This window comes from Propithecus coquereli, unplaced genomic scaffold, assembly GCF_000956105.1.
Source record: "Propithecus coquereli isolate 6110/MARCELLA unplaced genomic scaffold, Pcoq_1.0 Scaffold30, whole genome shotgun sequence".
NCBI classification, from domain to species: Eukaryota; Metazoa; Chordata; class Mammalia; order Primates; family Indriidae; genus Propithecus; species Propithecus coquereli.
The window spans coordinates 1,850,262-1,867,366 of NW_012148619.1; the positions used below are offsets into that span (position 1 = coordinate 1,850,262).

Below are 17,105 nucleotides of genomic sequence, written 5' to 3' on the forward strand. Positions count from 1 at the left end.
GAGGCATTATCTGGATGGAGATTCTTTCCTTGCCTGGAGGCAAGAAAGTAAGTTGCTTGGAAGATAATTGGGACAGTTACAGGGAAAAAAAGCATGTCAAATGCATAATTGCATTGCAGGGGGACTGTTTTATAAGAGTGAGCCTAAGTCTTAGAAGAATGATGAAGAAACCAGAGACACTGGTAGAGTGATTGGTACCCAAATTCCATACTTAAAGGTTGGATTCTCTGGGGGACTCTGTTTCCTTAGGCAAGTCTTATTCAGTACGGTGCCATATCTATTTGAAAAAAATATGTTACCAATCTTATAGAATATTTGCAGAATTTATCTAAAAGCCTTGTCTAGTGCTCAGAATAGCTGCTGATTACTTTAAGTAGCTTACTTTAGGCAACTTTAAGGAATTAAAGAGTAGAAATACCTCTGTAATGACTATTAAGTATTTTGATGGAAAGTTACATTTGGAGATCAAGGGATATTTGTTGTATCTCCGCAATTATATTGTTCACTAGTATTTTTAATCTATAATTTTCAACACACTTATGTTCCTGGAGATTAAATATAAAATCCAAATTGATGTCCTATATGCACTCTTGTTTCTCATCAGTTCTACTTTCTGGGTACAACCCATATAGGAAACTGAACAGTCTGGTTTAATTGCACAAGCTTTAGGGAATGAAGGAGATAATACAACAATATGGAAAAACAATAACTCTTATATAGTGATCATAAAATCTAGGTGAGATATTTATTTTGTCCAGGCCTGCCCAGCTCTCACAGTTTGAGAAAAATATGAACAAGGTCATATGGGAGCCAGATTTGGTGTCAAATTTATTTATATAGAGAATTAAACATCTTTCAATTTAAGAATAAGTCATTAACACAAGGGGAAGACATGTCTAATACATGCATTTTCTATTACGAGATTTCTCTTGGCAATTCCTTGGAGCACCATCGTTAACAGGTTCTGAATCAATGTATTTTTAATTCAATGAAACATGAAAAAATTCTATTCTAAAATTGAATGACTCAGACTTGTAACAGTTTTCCTTTTCTTTTATTTTCATTTTTAGTCCTTGAAGAAAGAAACTGCTCAGACCCTGGGGGCCCAGTCAATGGGTACAAGAAAATAACAGGAGGCCCTGGGCTTATCAATGGGCACTATGTAAAAATTGGCACCATTGTGTCCTTCTTTTGTAACAACTCCTATGTTCTCAGTGGCAATGAGAAAAGAACTTGCCAGGAGAATGGAGAGTGGTCAGGAAAACAGCCCATCTGCATTAAAGGTAACTTTCAGATGTTCCTGAAGTCTATAGACATAAGTGGAGTTATTGGACTTTTTGGTAGTTTCCATGCATGTGTTTAAGCCCCTGAAAAAATACCTTTCTCCTGTAAGTTCTCCCTGGAACCATATATAACTCTTAGGTTGGAAACCATCCTAAAAACGTTTGCTTCTTTTTGGGGGCCTCAAGAGGACTGCTAAGCTTAGTCACAACATCTTGAGGTGATCAAGCAGGGCGGTATACTTATCAGAGCAGTTTAGGGAAGATGACAAGGCTGAGTTCCATACATGCAAATCCTAGGACAGAATTGAGGCACTTTATAAGCATTTACATAGCTACCCTTATCTACCCTCTATGCAGTATTAACTTCGTGCGAGAAATAAAAGTACAAAATAGACACATTGTCCCTGCCAGCCTACGTAGGGGGAGGATTGGGATGTCAAGATGTTTAAAAACAAAGAAAGACAGTAAACGCTTGTGCATTCAAGAGACAGTCATAGGAACAGATGAGTGGTGTAAATTCAGAAAAAGGAGGGATCAACATTCCTGAAATAGGGACAACTGCACGAATCAGGTAGGATTAGAGCCAGTCTGGAGAAAGATCTGTAGATGTGAAGAGGATATGGGATGATATTCCAGATGGGAGACAGAGGGGAAAAAAGAGGTGTAGGCAGAAGTGACATAATCATGGTAAACTCAAAGTCAGGCCATCTGGGAACCTGGGAGGTAAATTTTAAGATGTAGGTTGGAACCAGAAGAAGGGAATGTGGTAAAGAGAAGTTTGAACCCTCCCCGCTGGCAGTGGGGATGTGCAGTTTCTCATTGAATTCACTCACTAGTTGCCTCAGGTTAACAGCCCCTCTATTTGGAGGGCAGGCCACAATGATTTAGCTGTTTACTGGGAAGAAAAGCATGTCCTTGTCCTAGATTATCCAGATAATTGCCTTAATCCTCCACTTTGCCTTCTGGGTGTTTGTCAACAACCTGAATCCTGGGAAAAAGAATGAAAGGGGATGGCTTGTGAAAGGAATAAATCACTTTAGACTTCAGCCAGAAGCGACCTTCATCCCCACCAGCACAGATTCTGATTTTTCATTTCATTAAGTATGGGAACGGTGTCACATATGTCCTTGGAGGTTTTTGTCAACTCTTCTCTTACAAATTAATACAACCAAAGTTCTCTAAGTTGCTAATTAGATGAATGTTGGCTGCCTGATTGGGAAAGTGAGATGCGAAGGATTCCTTTTCACTTGTGAAGAAAGAGAGACTTCAACAAAATTAAACCGGGCTTTGAATGGCCCTCAAGTGATTGTTAGGGCCCTTAATTGCAGAGAAAGGACGTGGGGAGTCAGTTACCCGAGGCTTACCTATGGTTGACGCTGCTGTCAGATTTCAAATGAGAACCTTCCAATTACCTGTGTGGGTTTTATTGTAGAATCTTCATATTGACTTTTATTCCATTTTGGTCAAGTTTGCTAATATGATTCCCATTAACAGTTGATCCCAATCTATTAAGTGCTATTGTTCCAAATCACTTAGGTGGAGCGGCTTTTCAGAGGAATCTGCTCCACTTGGGTTCTTATAAGGGGCGGTCAGTTTAGGTGCCAGGCTGCAAGCTCTTTTGCTAAGTGAGCTGTCGAGGTTTGGCAGGTATGTCTGGCCTCTGAGAGCTTAGAGGATGGACACCTGGTGTCCAGAAAGGGTGGTCAGGTATGAATCCGAACTGAATGATGTGAACAGTAAATATGGAAAAGGATCATGCAACATCGTTTTTTTGTGTTTTTTTCTAGCCTGCCGAGAACCCAAGATCTCAGACCTGGTGAGAAGGAGAGTTCTTCCAATGCAGATTCAGTCAAGGTGAGGTCAAAACACCTGAACTGGGCTCTAAAGGCCAATAATGAATATTTCCCTCCCATTCCCTTTCCCCTCTTGTGTTTGGCCAAAGGCAGTCCAAGGTTTCTTAGGGACATTTAGTGCTAACCAGTCAGGAAAGAATAGGGCTTGTTAGATGAAAGCTCGTTAGCCAGCTGCCTCTAGCCAAGAGGTAGCAACTTCTGGAGAGTGTACAGATTTCACTGGACCGTGGGAAAGTGGATGGTTAGTGAGACGCAAGACTTGCTGATGATTCTTGAGGAACTGGATTTGAATACTTGAGTCTTCCTGAAATTACTATGTATTTATCACGGCAGCTGCTAGGGAGATGGCATTTCTGCTCAATACAGCCAGCTGTGATTTAGGAGGATGATCTTGGTGGTAACCAATCAGCTGAGGTAGGCTGGGGGTGCCCAGGAACTAGGGATAAATGAGCAGCCGTGCGTGCTGAGGGACGTGAGCCCTTGGGTACGCCCAACCTTTCTGCCAGAAAGACAAAGGTGAGGACCACCTGGTGGGGAGAGAATAGGCCCATTTCTACTCACCTCTTCTGCATCCTCCTCCTTGATCTTCCCACTCCAGCTACATGGGACTCCTTGGTTTTCCTCTGTCACTCCAGGCACAATTCTGCTTTGGAAACCTTACACTTGTAGTTCCTTCTGTCTGGAACCTGCTTCTATTGGATATCAAGCCTCACTTCTCCAGTTCTCTGCTCAGTTTTTGCCTGACAGCAAGACCTGACTGTCCCTTTACAAACAGCAAGCCCACCTGCACCCTGACGGTGTAGTGAGCCCCTTTCTCCAGAGTTCTCTGGCCTTTACTATGTTTCTGTTTTCATCTCTCTCCACCTGTTGCCTTATGGACCTCTTTTTCTCTTTTTTTGATTTATTTGTTCAATTTCTATCTCCCTCACCCTCCCCAAAATGTAAAAGTTACAAGTGTAAGAACGTTATCTGTTTTGCTCATGCTGAAGTTCTAGTGCCTAAAATAGCACCTGCCGCGCAGTGTGCACTCTGTAGTATGAGTGAATGGAGTGGGTTGATGAACAAGGTTCAAGGCCTAGGTGTGCCTCTCTTTAGCGCTGGGGTGTTCTTAGGCAGGTCCCTAAACTTGCCGAGCCTGAGTTTCCTCTTGACAAGTAGGGATAATCATAGCATCCGTCTCTGGGGATTGCTGTAAGGATTAAATGCAACGCTAACAGCTAATATTTATTGCCTGTTTGCTTTGTGTCAGTTGCTCTTCTGAGTATTTTACATGTATTAGTTCATTTAATTCTCACTACAACCTCTGGGGTAGATATTATTATTACAATTTTTATTACCATTTTTGTTACAGATTGGTAAACTGAGGCTCAGAGAAGTTAAGTAACTTGTCCAAGGTCAGATTGCTAGAAGAGGTGGCAAAGCCAGGATATAAGTTCAGTATCTGACTTCAGGGTCTCCTCCTTATGCGCTAGACTTTAAACCTTACATAAAGGCCTTAGCAAAGCACCTTGCACGTGTAATCAATCGTCAGTGGTAGCTACTGTTAAGAACAGTAACAATGGGGCCGGGCGCGGTGGCTCACGCCTGTAATCCTAGCACTCTGGGAGGCCGAGGCGGGCGGATTGTTTGAGCTCAGGAGTTCGAGACCAGCCTGAGCAAGAGTGAGACCCCCGTCTGTACCAAAAATAGAAAGAAGTTAATTGGGCAGCTAAAAATATATAGAAAAATATTAGTCGGGCATGGTGGCACATGCCTGTAGTCCCAGCTACTTGGGAGGCTGAGGCAGAAGGATTGCTTGAGGCCAGGAGTCTGAGGTTGCTGTGAGCTAGGCTGACGCCATGGCACTCACTCTAGCCAGGGCGACAAAGTGAGACTCTGTCTCAAAAAAAAAAAAAAAAAAACAGTAACAATGAATCCCAGTGACTAGAATTGATTTCAACCAAATGACCTGGAATATTCCTAAGTCAGGATGCCCATCAATCTCTCACCCCTCCTCAGATGATCTCATTCCATTTTTGTCTTTCTCTTTTCGGGCAAGGCAAGGTATTTCCTAGGGAACAGTGGCAGTAGAATACAAATTCTTCCCCCTTTTCTGATCTTTGTGATTTCCCTGGGCTGGCATCTCCATGAAGTGGGATCGACCTGTTCTTCTCCAGGAGACATCTTGCAGAGGAGCCCTTGAGCTATTTGGAAAGATCACTTCCTGCTGGTGAAGCAATCTTAACGGGAGGTTAGGGGGCAAGGTGCCAGCTTTCTCATGCAAGTGAGAAAGGAGGCTTACAGCTTGGTTTTAAGTATCTTTCTGAAAGGTGGGCTACGGTCAGTCTGCCTATTTCCAGCAGCCAGGCTCACCCAGGGGCCCCCAAAGGCAGTGTAGACCTTCCATGGCCAAGTGAGGGGCTTGTTTACAAGTTCAGAAGTTCCCTGAACTACAGACCTGGTTACAATCATAAGCTAAGGATTTGTTCAATGAAATCAATGTGCACGGAATATTTGCTCTGAGCCAAGCACTATACAGATATGTGAAATAGATTTCTTACGATGATATCAAACTGGTATGGTAGAGACACCAGGGTGGAAATCGTGCCTGCTCAGCGCTGTCTTGGGTACCATCTCACTTTCCTGTGTGCCCCTGAGCACTCCCACTTACCTCTCTGGGCTTCCGCTCTCCAGCTCTCCGTTTATTAAATAGGGACGAAAACATAGTTTCCTACAGGAATTCCACCTTTTCAGCTGACAATCATTATGTACCGATATAAAATAAACACAAGCTGAAAATGTGTGCACATCTTCCCCACGAATCCCCACGTGGTCCATGGGGGCTTCAACTTCAGGCTCATTTAATATCCCTTTTCACATTTACACACAATGCTTCATATTTCTCCCAATCTCTGTGCCCCGAAAGTTCTATTCTCTGAGGTGTGCTAATTATATCTGCTAATTGCTAAATCAAGCTACCGTATCAACACAGTTTAGTTAGAGTCAATTCCTAATATTGCCCCATTATGATAATGGTTAGAGAAAAAAATATGCCTGGATTTCTCTCATTCAAATTAACTCCCTTTTCTGTTTAATGTTGCAGTTAATTTGTGTGTGTGTGTGTGTGCATGTATAAAGTACCTTCAGATAGCAGCTATTATGCCAGATATTATCCTCTTCCGTTAAAAACCTTAAGCAGTTGGAATCATGCCAAAAATAGAAATGGAGGCATAAAATAAAGATTGAAGTGTGCAAGAGAATTTGCTCAGTGGTAGAGATGAAGTGTGTAAGGGTGTGCATGTGAGTAAGAGAGAGAGAGACAGAGAGACAGAGACAGAGAGAAAGAGACAGAGAGAGAGAGAGAGAGAGAGAGAGAGACAGACAGACAGACAGACAGAGAAGGAGACAGCCATTTTTTTCTTCCTCTATAACCAAATATCTACATGGGGCTTGGCATAGGTGCTAAAGGGGCCACAGCAACTGTCTCTCGCCTCTCACCCTGATTTTTCTTTGGGCCCATGTGCCCGATCCAGGGAGACACCATTACACCAGCTATACTCAGCGGCCTTCAGCAAGCAGAAACTGCAGGGCGCCCCTACCAAGAAGCCAGCCCTTCCCTTCGGAGACCTGCCCACCGGCTACCAACATCTGCACACACAGCTCCAGTATGAGTGCATCTCACCCTTCTACCGCCGCCTAGGCAGCAGCCGGAGGACATGTCTGAGGACTGGGAAGTGGAGTGGGCGGGCCCCATCCTGCATCCCTAGTGAGTCAAGTCTCATCCTTGGACTGGAGCATCTTCCATATTTCTTGGCTGCCTGTGCAAAAACATTAGCCCTGTGGAAGACTTTTTTAGGAAAGGCTCTTTGTCCAAAGGAATGGGTTGCCAATGCTTTCCCTAATTTGGTGATGTCTGAAATTCCACAGTTAGATCTTCTTTCCTTTAGCTTAAACTTACTACCCAGGAAAAATGGACTCTTTAAATTTTAGAGGCATACTTTCTTGTGGATGGCTGTATCATATTTACTTGGAGAAAAGAGAGAAAGCGGTCATTAAACCAAGTATGAAAGGGGTTAGAGATGCCAGAAGGCCTCAAGTTACATCATCTTGGCTACTTTGTCTAAGCCTCAGTTTTCACATTCATCATCCAGTGATATTAATTGAGTAATTATTATTAATTAAGTAATGAGGTACTAATTACCTCATAAGGTTATGATGACGATTACTGAGATAATATGTGGAAGTATCTGGAATAGGGGCTTGCACGTACTAAGCTGCCATCCCATCTTCTTTTTGAAAGGAGAACAGTGTGGTTTAGTTCATTGTAGTCATGTTTATGATTAGTCATGATATTTTGAGCCTGTTTACTTACGTTATCTTCAGTCTCCTCAAGAACCCTACAAAACAATTGTTATTACTCTATCGGTTTTACAGGCAAGAAAACTGAGGCTCTAAGAGATTCGGCAACTTTCCCAAGGTCCTATTGATAATAAGTGCCTGGGATCGAAACCCAGGGTTCATTTGACTGTAAAGCCTCCAATTTTAATTTTAGACTTTATAGCCAACCACGTCAAGGGTGGTTGATTATTATTTAAAGTGAGACAAAAAACCAGGTTAGGTGGCTTAGCGGTCATCACACCCCTGATGTGCAGCTTTCCAGATTTGCGCCCTCCTGGTTGAGTGTCACGTTCCCATTTGGATGGGAAAGTCTGAGTTTATCTTACTAAGCAGGTACTTTCTCCATAGTCTGTGGGAAAATTGAGAATGTCACTGCTCCGAAGACCCAAGGGGTGCGCTGGCCGTGGCAGGTGGCCGTCTACAGGAGGACCAGCGGGGTGCACGATGGCAGCCTGCACAAGGGAGATTGGTTCCTGGTCTGCAGTGGCGCCCTGGTGAATGAGCGCACCGTGGTGGTGGCTGCCCACTGCGTCACTGACCTGGGGAAGGTCACCGTGATCAAGACAGCAGACCTCAAAGTCGTCTTGGGGAAATTCTACAGGGATGATGACCGGGATGAGAAGACCATCCAGAGCTTGCGGGTAAGAGGGCTACGATTTAGAAACTGGGGCTCTGGCTCAACCAACTCCAAGCACAGGAGAGCAGTGACTATGCCAGCCCTGTCCCATTGGCATGTCAGTAACCAGCCAGCCCAGAGCCTGGCACATAGCAGTGCCCAATATTTCATATTGACAGATACTAGACAGGGGCATTAGAGAGCCCGTGCAGTCTTTTTTCCCTTTAATTATTTTAAAAATAAGATAGAGACAAATATCTATCACTGTGGTCACTAAAAGTTAATTACCCAAGAGTGAAATACACATGAACTTCTCAGAATAGTATATACCATAAGTTGTAACAAATTAAAAATTATTTGTTTAATGGCTCGCTCTGCCTGAAACCACTGGCTCCATGGATGTTGTGATTTGTCACTGTACCCTCACAGCCTAGCACAGTGCCTGGCTCAAAGTAGATGATCGATAAATATTTCTTGGATGAAAAAATGGTTAATCACTTGTTACATTTGGGCACTGTCCTAGGTAGGCTTTGAGGACATAGAGAGGTTTTATCCAAAATATTCCTAACCAGTTTACAATATACTTCTCTTTCCCGCCTCCCTCCCTCTCTTCCATTTATCCACTCATCTGCCTGCCCATCCGTCCACCCATCTATCCATCTACCCATCCATTCGTTCATCCATTGCTGAGCTCCTACAACGTGCCATTCACTGCAAATAGATACAGAAAAGAATAAGGCATGGTTTTTCTCTGAAGAGTCCCCAGTCTGGTGGGGGAGACAGACCAATGTAGCACAATCGGTGTGACATAAGAAAAGTCCCAAGGAAATGCACCCAAATGCAGTTGAAGTAATAGAACATACACATAAAAAATCACAAGGTATCATAGTTGTTAGCTCCTCGAGGCCCTCATCAAAGAGCATGACCAGGCCGGGCGCGGTGGCTCACGCCTGTAATCCTAGCTCTCTGGGAGGCTGAGGCGGGCGGATTGTTTGAGCTCAGGAGTTCGAGACCAGCCTGAGCAAGAACGAGACCCCGTCTCTACCAAAAATAGAAAGAAATTAATTGGACAGCTAAAAATATATAGAAAAAATTAGCCGGGCATGGTGGCGCATGCCTGTAGTCCCAGCTACTCGGGAGGCTGAGGCAGTAGGATTGCTTGAGCCCAGGAGTCTGAGGTTGCTGTGAGCTAGGCTGACGCCATAGCACTCACTCAAGCCAGGGCAACAAAGTGAGACTCTGTCTCAAAAAAAAAAAAAAAAAAAAAAAAAGAGCATGACCAGCAAGGACTGGGAAAATCAGGGAAGATTTTTGTGGGAAGGTCTTGTGGAATGTTCTGGGTATAGCTCTATCTTGCTGGCTTGAAGGCAAATGAAATGTTTATAGTGAACCAGAGGTTGTAAACTGGTAGTGTGTAGGGGTTTGTGGCTTGATGGTGCTAACATATTTTTTTCATCGTTTATTTGCTAAGATTTAAAGATCAGAATGTTGTCCATCCCTTGCGTTTGTAGATTTCCGCTATCATTCTGTATCCCAACTACGACCCCATCCTGCTCGATGCCGACATTGCCATCCTGAAGCTCCTGGACAAGGCCCGCATCAGCACCCGCGTCCAGCCCATCTGCCTCGCCGCCACTCGGGACCTCAGCACCTCCTTCCAGGAGTCTCGCATCACCGTGGCCGGCTGGAACGTGCTGGCGGACGTGAGGAGTCCCGGCTTCAAGAACGACACGCTGCGCTCAGGGGTGGTCAGCGTGGTGGACTCGCTGCTGTGTGAGGAGCAGCACGAGGACTACGGTGTCCCAGTGAGCGTCACCGACAACATGTTCTGTGCCAGCCGGGACCCCACCACCCCTTCCGACATCTGCACCGCAGAGACCGGGGGCATCGCGGCTATGTCCTTTCCTGGACGAGGCTCCCCTGAGCCGCGGTGGCATCTGGTAGGACTGGTCAGCTGGAGCTATGACAGAACATGCAGCCACAGCCTCTCCACAGCATTCACCAAGGTGCTGCCTTTTAAAGACTGGATCGAGAGAAACATGAAATGAGTCAGCCACAGAAGCATCGAGAAGCTTTTCCGTGCATCCATCTGTACGCATGTTGTTACACGAGGCAGTGCGGACCTGAAGTGTGATTTTGCCCATGAACTTGGCTATGCCAGGGCTTTTGATTTCAGGGACAAAACTCAGTAGTGGGTGAGTAGAGCTCAGTTTCTGGTAGGCTACTGCCTCCTTGACTGCTTAGACAACCGTTTGGAAGGTACTAGCACTTGCAAGAACTGAGTTTCTTCAAAGAAGACTACATGAATAGAAAAGAAAACCTCCCCCTTCAACTCACCTGGTGGCCATTCCCACCTTTCAGTGATGCGAATGTCATGGTCAGCTCTGGGAGAGTCAGGGTTGACCCGGGGAGGTCTGAGCTTCAGGAGACCTCTTTCAAGGCTCCAGCCAAACCCAGTTCCAGACTGCCTGCCTGCGGGATAGCCCAGGGCTTGGGTGTGACACAGGCTTTTGTGTACCTGGCCACAGAACAGTCTGGTCCTTTCCCATCCCAATCTCCTGTACACATTTTAATAAAACAAGAGTTACTTTCTGACCTACAAAACAAATGTGCCACACTCTTATTCCTGCATGCTGTTTCTCTGAGCTATGTGCATTGGTATCGGGGCAATGGCTTGGTGATAGCCCTTTAAAATAGAGCTGATGGTTGCAATTCCCAAGTAAAGGGTATGACAAGACCAGTTCCATCCTTTCAGTACCAGCCCTTGGAACGTGGAGGGTCATGGGCTGGGGGAGGAGGAACACGGGTGTCCCAAGACAAGGTGCAAACAGAGGGAAATACCAGGGGGTAGGATGATTTCCAGGGTTACCTCTGTTTCTCATCTTCCGGATCCAGCACAGAAACCTGCTTCAAAGCTGTCGGTCTTCACGGTGTGTTTTTCCAGCATCTGAATTGGACTCATATATTTACTCACACTCGATTTAGATAATGCCAAGAAACTGTAGCTTCGCTTTTTCTATAATTTACACGGTTTTCCTCTTGAGCCCCAGCCCCACCTCCCACTGGACAGTGGAGGAAACAAAGTGGGTTCAGTCGGATCAAATACCTTAAGTGATCTTTTCAGTAACATCTCTCTTTTGGGTGACTTTACCTTTCATCCTTTCTCTCCTTTTCTCCTCACCAGGTAGCTCTTCTCTAGGATGGGGCCTTGGAGGTTACGTGCCTTCGAGCACTAGGACCCTGGTGGGGACTCCGGAGTTCCTGCTGGCTCCTGGGCGATTTGCTGACATTTGCTGCTGGGGGCTGTAACTAGTGTACCTTGTGCTATGTTCTCTCTCTACTTTCGTGGGGCCCGGTGGTCCCTCCCGTGGACTTGGCTCCTCAGCACTCAGGGAGGTACCAGTACTTCTGACATGTTGTGGTGATTCCTATTGGACCCTCGTTTGGGTCGCTCAGCCTCACGGCCACAATGACAACCTTCTCTGGTGACTGCCCAGCCAGACTCTCAGTGACCTCCTCTCCCTCCCTTGGGGGCTTGTGGGAACTTCTCGGTCTTTTCCACACCACATGGGAGCTGAGAGCCCGGGCTTGTTGCAGCGCATCCCTGAAGATGTCATGATCCTCCACCTCCTATAGACCCAAACAGGACCTTCACTGTTTCCTCAACCTATCTCAGAGAACTTTGACCTCCAGGACTTTAGCCCCAAGACGGGAGGTGAGAACATGCTTGTCTCCCAGCCTACCTTCCCATCTCTGTGTCTTGACATAATCCCCTTAGCCAGGAGAGAATTTCTTCTACTTTCTCTGTCTGTCATCCTTTCCTAGGGCTTTCCAAAAGCCACATCCTCCTCCTTTCACCCAACCCTCTGCCCTCATTCTCCTGGCTTCATCTAAGAGCAATGTATTAGTTACCAATTGTTGAGTACAAATGACCCAGCACTCAGTGGCTTAGAACAGTGAATGTTTATCCTCTCACAGCTTTAGTGGCTCAGGAATTGGAGAGCAGCTTACCCTGAGGTTGTAGTCAGCTGAAGCCTTGACTGCGGCTGATTCTACAAATATTTATCAGGTCACTCAAAGGTTTACTTATTTATTTAAGCCTAGAAAGCTTGGATCTGGGAAGGCGTAATGGAAGTCGAGTCAAAGAGATCTGAATTCAAATTCCTGTCCTTCGGCTTCTTTTTCTAGGTGACCTTTGACAAGTACTCAGCCCCTCTACCTCAGCTTCATCATCTGTGAAATGGGCATAATGAAATCTTGGGACTGTATCGTGGTGGCTGTGACAATTAAGCCAGATGTCATGTAACGCAATGAACATAGTACATGGCATATCGTCTGGTGCCCGTAATACCTGGCAGGGCCAGGGCCATCCAGGTGGGCACAGCTCTACAAAGCCCCCACGTCTGCCTCGGCACTTCACACATGGATGCCCATGCACATAACCTTTGTCCCCTGACGCTGTCCTGACCCCCCACCTTGGCCACCATGTTTCATACTTTCTTGACACCCTCTGTACTCCTTATTGTCATTTTCCCATCTTGCCTCACCACTCGGATTTGGTTCACATGTACATCATTGCAGCTGTGACTCTGACCCCCTCAGAAGCTGAATCTGGGATCACCACCCCAGGCTGCTTGGTTAATAGCCCCACGGCCATTGGCCACCACTCCTGGACCTTGCCGCCGGCACTACTCTCACAGGCTGTGAGTACGCGATCACACTCAGCTGAGACTCCGAGTCAGGACCAGAGAATTGGACACAAGCCTGTCCGTTGGCTGTATCTGGCTGCTGTTGGAAGGTTGTGCATCTCTCTTTGTAACAGGGCTCTTGCATGCTCATGCAGGACCCCAAAGATGAGAGGTTTCCTCTGTTGGAAATCTCAAGTGTGTATCAGTCAGGGACTTTTTGGAGAATCAGAACTTTCAAGAGTCATATAGAAGAAGGGGTTATAAAGACCACATAAAATTGTGGGCACTGGTGGAGAAGTCTGTGCAAGGCTGTCACCTTCGCTCCTGATGTTGCACCTGAAATCAACCAGGCCAGCAGCGGGGGAGGAAAACTGAATGCAAAGTAGGCAGAAAAGGGGCAAGTGGTTTTGTCCCTGTGTTTGTCCCTTGCTGCCCTCAGCCGCCGTGATGTGAGTGTCCTGCAGGAGAAGTGGGTGGCCTTTGCTTGTAGCTGCACACTCACTCAGTCCAGGACTCGGAGGAGCCAGAAGAGATTTCCAGCAGGTGTCGGAGGAGCCATGGGCCCGGGTGCCGTTCTGCCCACCCCCCAGCAGGGCGAGCAGCAGGATGAGCTGCCACAGCGTTCGACATGCTCCACCAACTCTCCGAGCAGGAAAATAGCTGTTGTTTCACTCTTCCTTCCAAATCTCATGTAAGGTGCTCTTGTGCCCACTCTAACCTGGAGCCATACATGGAAGGGGACTCCGCGACATAATCTCAGCTTCCCTAAGTTGACAGGGAGCAAAGCCGTCACAAATCATGGAGTACTGATGCTGGAAAAGTGGTTGCCAACTCTCCTTTGGGAAGAGCCAGAAAAGGCTCCTACTTCATCCAGAATTGTTTGGTTCTAATTTCTTTTGTGGTGGCTGTTTTGTTTTTTTATATACACATGGAGCCCTGACATCTGACACTCTATCAGCCAGGCTTGGGTGCCTAGGAGTTGATCTGGCACTGCTAACTAGGAAGTGATGTTCTCCTGTTGCAGACAAATAATTTCACAGAATGCTGATATCAATCAGGGTCATTCTGTGACTGTGATGGAACAAGACCACTTCGTGTCTTGTGTAATAACAGACACAAGCAGAGTCATTATGCAAACCACGAAAATGCCAAATATCCTCCTCTCCTAGTTAATATGAGTGACTGCTGCTTCTTCACCAAATGCAGCTTTAGTCTCTATTTAGTCTTCCTTCCTTCTAGATAAGATATATTAAGATGGCCAATTATAGAATTACTCCCACTTCCTGACAGCATCCAATCCAGAACAAAGCCCCACTTCCTTGAAACCTCCCTAAAACATTTAACAGAAGCCCAAATCCTACAAATTCTTTCTAACACACTCTCGATGAGACACCCCACAGTCACTGGGATGTGCATCCTTCCTCATTGCCAGGAGCAACAAATCTAACTTGGTTAACTACAGGTGTTTCTGGTGGGGTACGTGGGGTGTGAGTATATAGACGGTCCCTGACTTATAACAGTTCAACTTATGATTTTTTGACTTTATGGAGGTGTGAAAGCACTATGCATTCAGTAGAATCCATACTTCAAATACCCATACAACCATTGTTTTTCACTTTCAGTACAGTATTCAATAAATTAAATGAGATATTCAATACTTTATTATATAGTAGGCTTTGTGTCTATTATAATTTATTATAAAATAGGACTTTGACCAAATATAGGCTAATGTAAGTTTTCTGAGCACATTTAGGGTAGGCTAGGCTAAGCTATGATGTTCAGTAGGTTAGGTGTCTTAAACACATTTCTCACTTATAATATTTTCAATTTACAATGGAGCTATTGGGATGAAACCTCATTGTAAATCGAGGAGTATCTGTATATATATGTGTGTGTGTCTGTGTGTGTGTGTGTGTGTGTGTGTATGTGTGTCTCCCCTAAATCATATAGATTTTACTTAAATTTTGTTTACCATATGATAAAATTTATATGATACATAAAATTTAAGTGAAATTTATACAATTTAAGCAAGACTCTTACTTTCCTTGGGAGTGGCCAGGTTTATGTTAAGTGGACTTTTTGTAAATAACTGAGTAGTCAATCCACACTGTATTCTCTTACATAAACTCCAACAGGAATTGAAAGGAAAGGCTCAAGCAAGCAGGATAGTTAACTTTTCAATCACAGGGTATTCAGGCTTCAGTGGAGTCTTTGGAGTGATGGACAAGAAGGAAGTAAGATACCATAAGTAAGGAAATTAGAAAGAAATTAGCTGGACAACTAAAAAAATATATATAAAAAATACATAAGATTAAGCATGGAGGGTGTTATCTTCAACAAGGGCCTATTACTTCCCCCATGAACCCTTTATTACACTAATGGATCAAGTTGGCCAGCCAAGGCGAAGCCAATTGGTGGTGGATCTCAAATGCTAGGGGTTCTTCTCTGCCCATTTGCAAACATCAAGCTCATTATGACATCGCCAGGAGAGTGAAAGGATAGAAGTGGCGTTCTAGAAAAGCCCATCAGGAAGGCTGTACTAGCCAGTGGACAGTGGTTAAAAGACTCAGTCTGTGCTCAAATCTCACCTCTGTCACTTACACATGGGGACCTTGATCATGATGCTCAATGTCTATCCCACAGTCGCACTTCATTTGTAAATGGGAGTGAAATGATTTGAGGATTCACCAAAATAATGCACCCAAGAGTTAAGTATGGGAGCAATGTCTGGCCCATTGTGCTCTACAAATATTGGCTGCTATTATGGCGGTGGCGGTTTTGTTGTTGTTCTTCAGGAGGAGGTCGAGAAACCAGTTGTGAGAAACGTTATGAGGGTTGGGGAGTGGAAAGGAAGTTTTAGAATGCTGTTGAGGTCCCAGCATGTGGGAATTAAGTTTGGAGAGGGGTCGATAATAGGAAAGGGTGGGTAGAAATCAATGGAAACAAGGATTAGCAGAACCACGCAGGGCGAGAGCAAGGAGCAATGGGATTGTGTAAGTGACAGTTGTCTGGATAAATTTCTGAGACAAAGTGCAGGGCCTGCACTGATTTTTAAAAAAATAGGTTTCCCCATCTGCATGTGTAGAGGGGGTGGGTTGGAGGTGGGTGGTACAGGCTGGAATTATTAAAAGCAACCAGGCTCAGCTGGACAAGTAGGAAATTTGCAGCCATTCAAACCTCTTCTTTCTAGCATAATACCCATTATCCTCTGGAGTGATGAGAACAGTGTTTGAATATGAATTTTCACAGTTCTTTGAGATTTGAGAATTATCATGCTATCAATTCATCACCTGCTCAGAACTTAATGGACCTTCCACATTTACCTTCTATATCAGAATGTTAGTCGATAAAATCTCTTCCATCCTGAATTCAATCAAGAATTGTGATTTCATTGATTTTCTACCTGTCTGCCATTCATTTAACAACAAAAATTATTGCTGCTTGCTATGTGCCAAGGACAAGAACCCTAGATGTGGATGAAATAGGCTGGTGCTTGCCCTCTGTCGTATCGTCCCAGAAGTACATGCAGAATTAGAAATCATGATAAGTACTAGGAAGGAAAACACAGCATGCTGTAGGAATGTATGGTAGAGGGGATTGATTTAATCTTCAGGGGATGGGGTACATGGTTTGCCTTCCTGCAGAGGTGATGGCGGAGTTGAGAAGGAATTAACTATTAGGGTGGGGAGTGAGGAAGAGCATTCCAGATGGAGGGAAGAGTATGTGTAAAGATCTTGAGAAGGGGGGCTTCTGGCATATTCGAGGAACATCTAGGAAAGTGGGAAAGCTGCAGAGAAAGCGTGAAGAGGAGAGAGGTGTGACGTGAGGTTGGACATGGAGTCACACGATGCAGGGCCACCTTGGAAGCTGGGAGAACCGGATGAGACGACACAGCCAGGGCCACACAGCGTATATCAATATATGGAACCCCATGAGTTCCTAGAATGTGCACTGGGAATTATTAATACTAGTGAGGTCATCCAGCCATCAAGTACAGCCCTTGACTTTGACTTTGGGTTGTTCTATTGTCCTGACCTGGGCACGAATGAAGACCTTGAGTCTCATTGCATTGACACGACTGCATGTTGTTTTAACAGAGAATTATCTTAAATGAGGATGAGATGAGTGAAAAGAAGAAAGCCGAAAAGCCAATAGAAGAGACAAAGAAATCAGACACATATCTTCACTCCTGCCTTATTTTTTCTCCTTCTTTAGTATCCTGTGAAAATTTTGAGTGAAATACTTTGGATCCCTAGGGCTTGGGGAAGTTTATCTTTTCAGGGCTGTT

At 45.0% G+C, this 17,105-nt stretch overlaps 1 protein-coding gene across 3 annotated transcripts in view; it reads left to right on the forward strand.

Annotated features, from left to right (window-relative positions):
• Positions 1-10,733, forward strand: part of PAMR1 (peptidase domain containing associated with muscle regeneration 1) — an 84,442-nt gene extending 73,709 nt beyond the window's left edge. For all 3 annotated transcript variants that reach the window (XM_012649646.1, XM_012649648.1, XM_012649649.1), the window contains 5 exons: positions 1,071-1,283; positions 3,071-3,137; positions 6,649-6,881; positions 7,862-8,154; positions 9,641-10,733. In XM_012649646.1, the coding sequence (XP_012505100.1) occupies positions 1,071-1,283; positions 3,071-3,137; positions 6,649-6,881; positions 7,862-8,154; positions 9,641-10,177 (1,343 nt within the window). In that variant the 3' untranslated portion in view covers positions 10,178-10,733. The remainder of the gene's footprint in view (positions 1-1,070; positions 1,284-3,070; positions 3,138-6,648; positions 6,882-7,861; positions 8,155-9,640) is intronic.
• Positions 10,734-17,105: the final 6,372 nt, after the last annotated feature.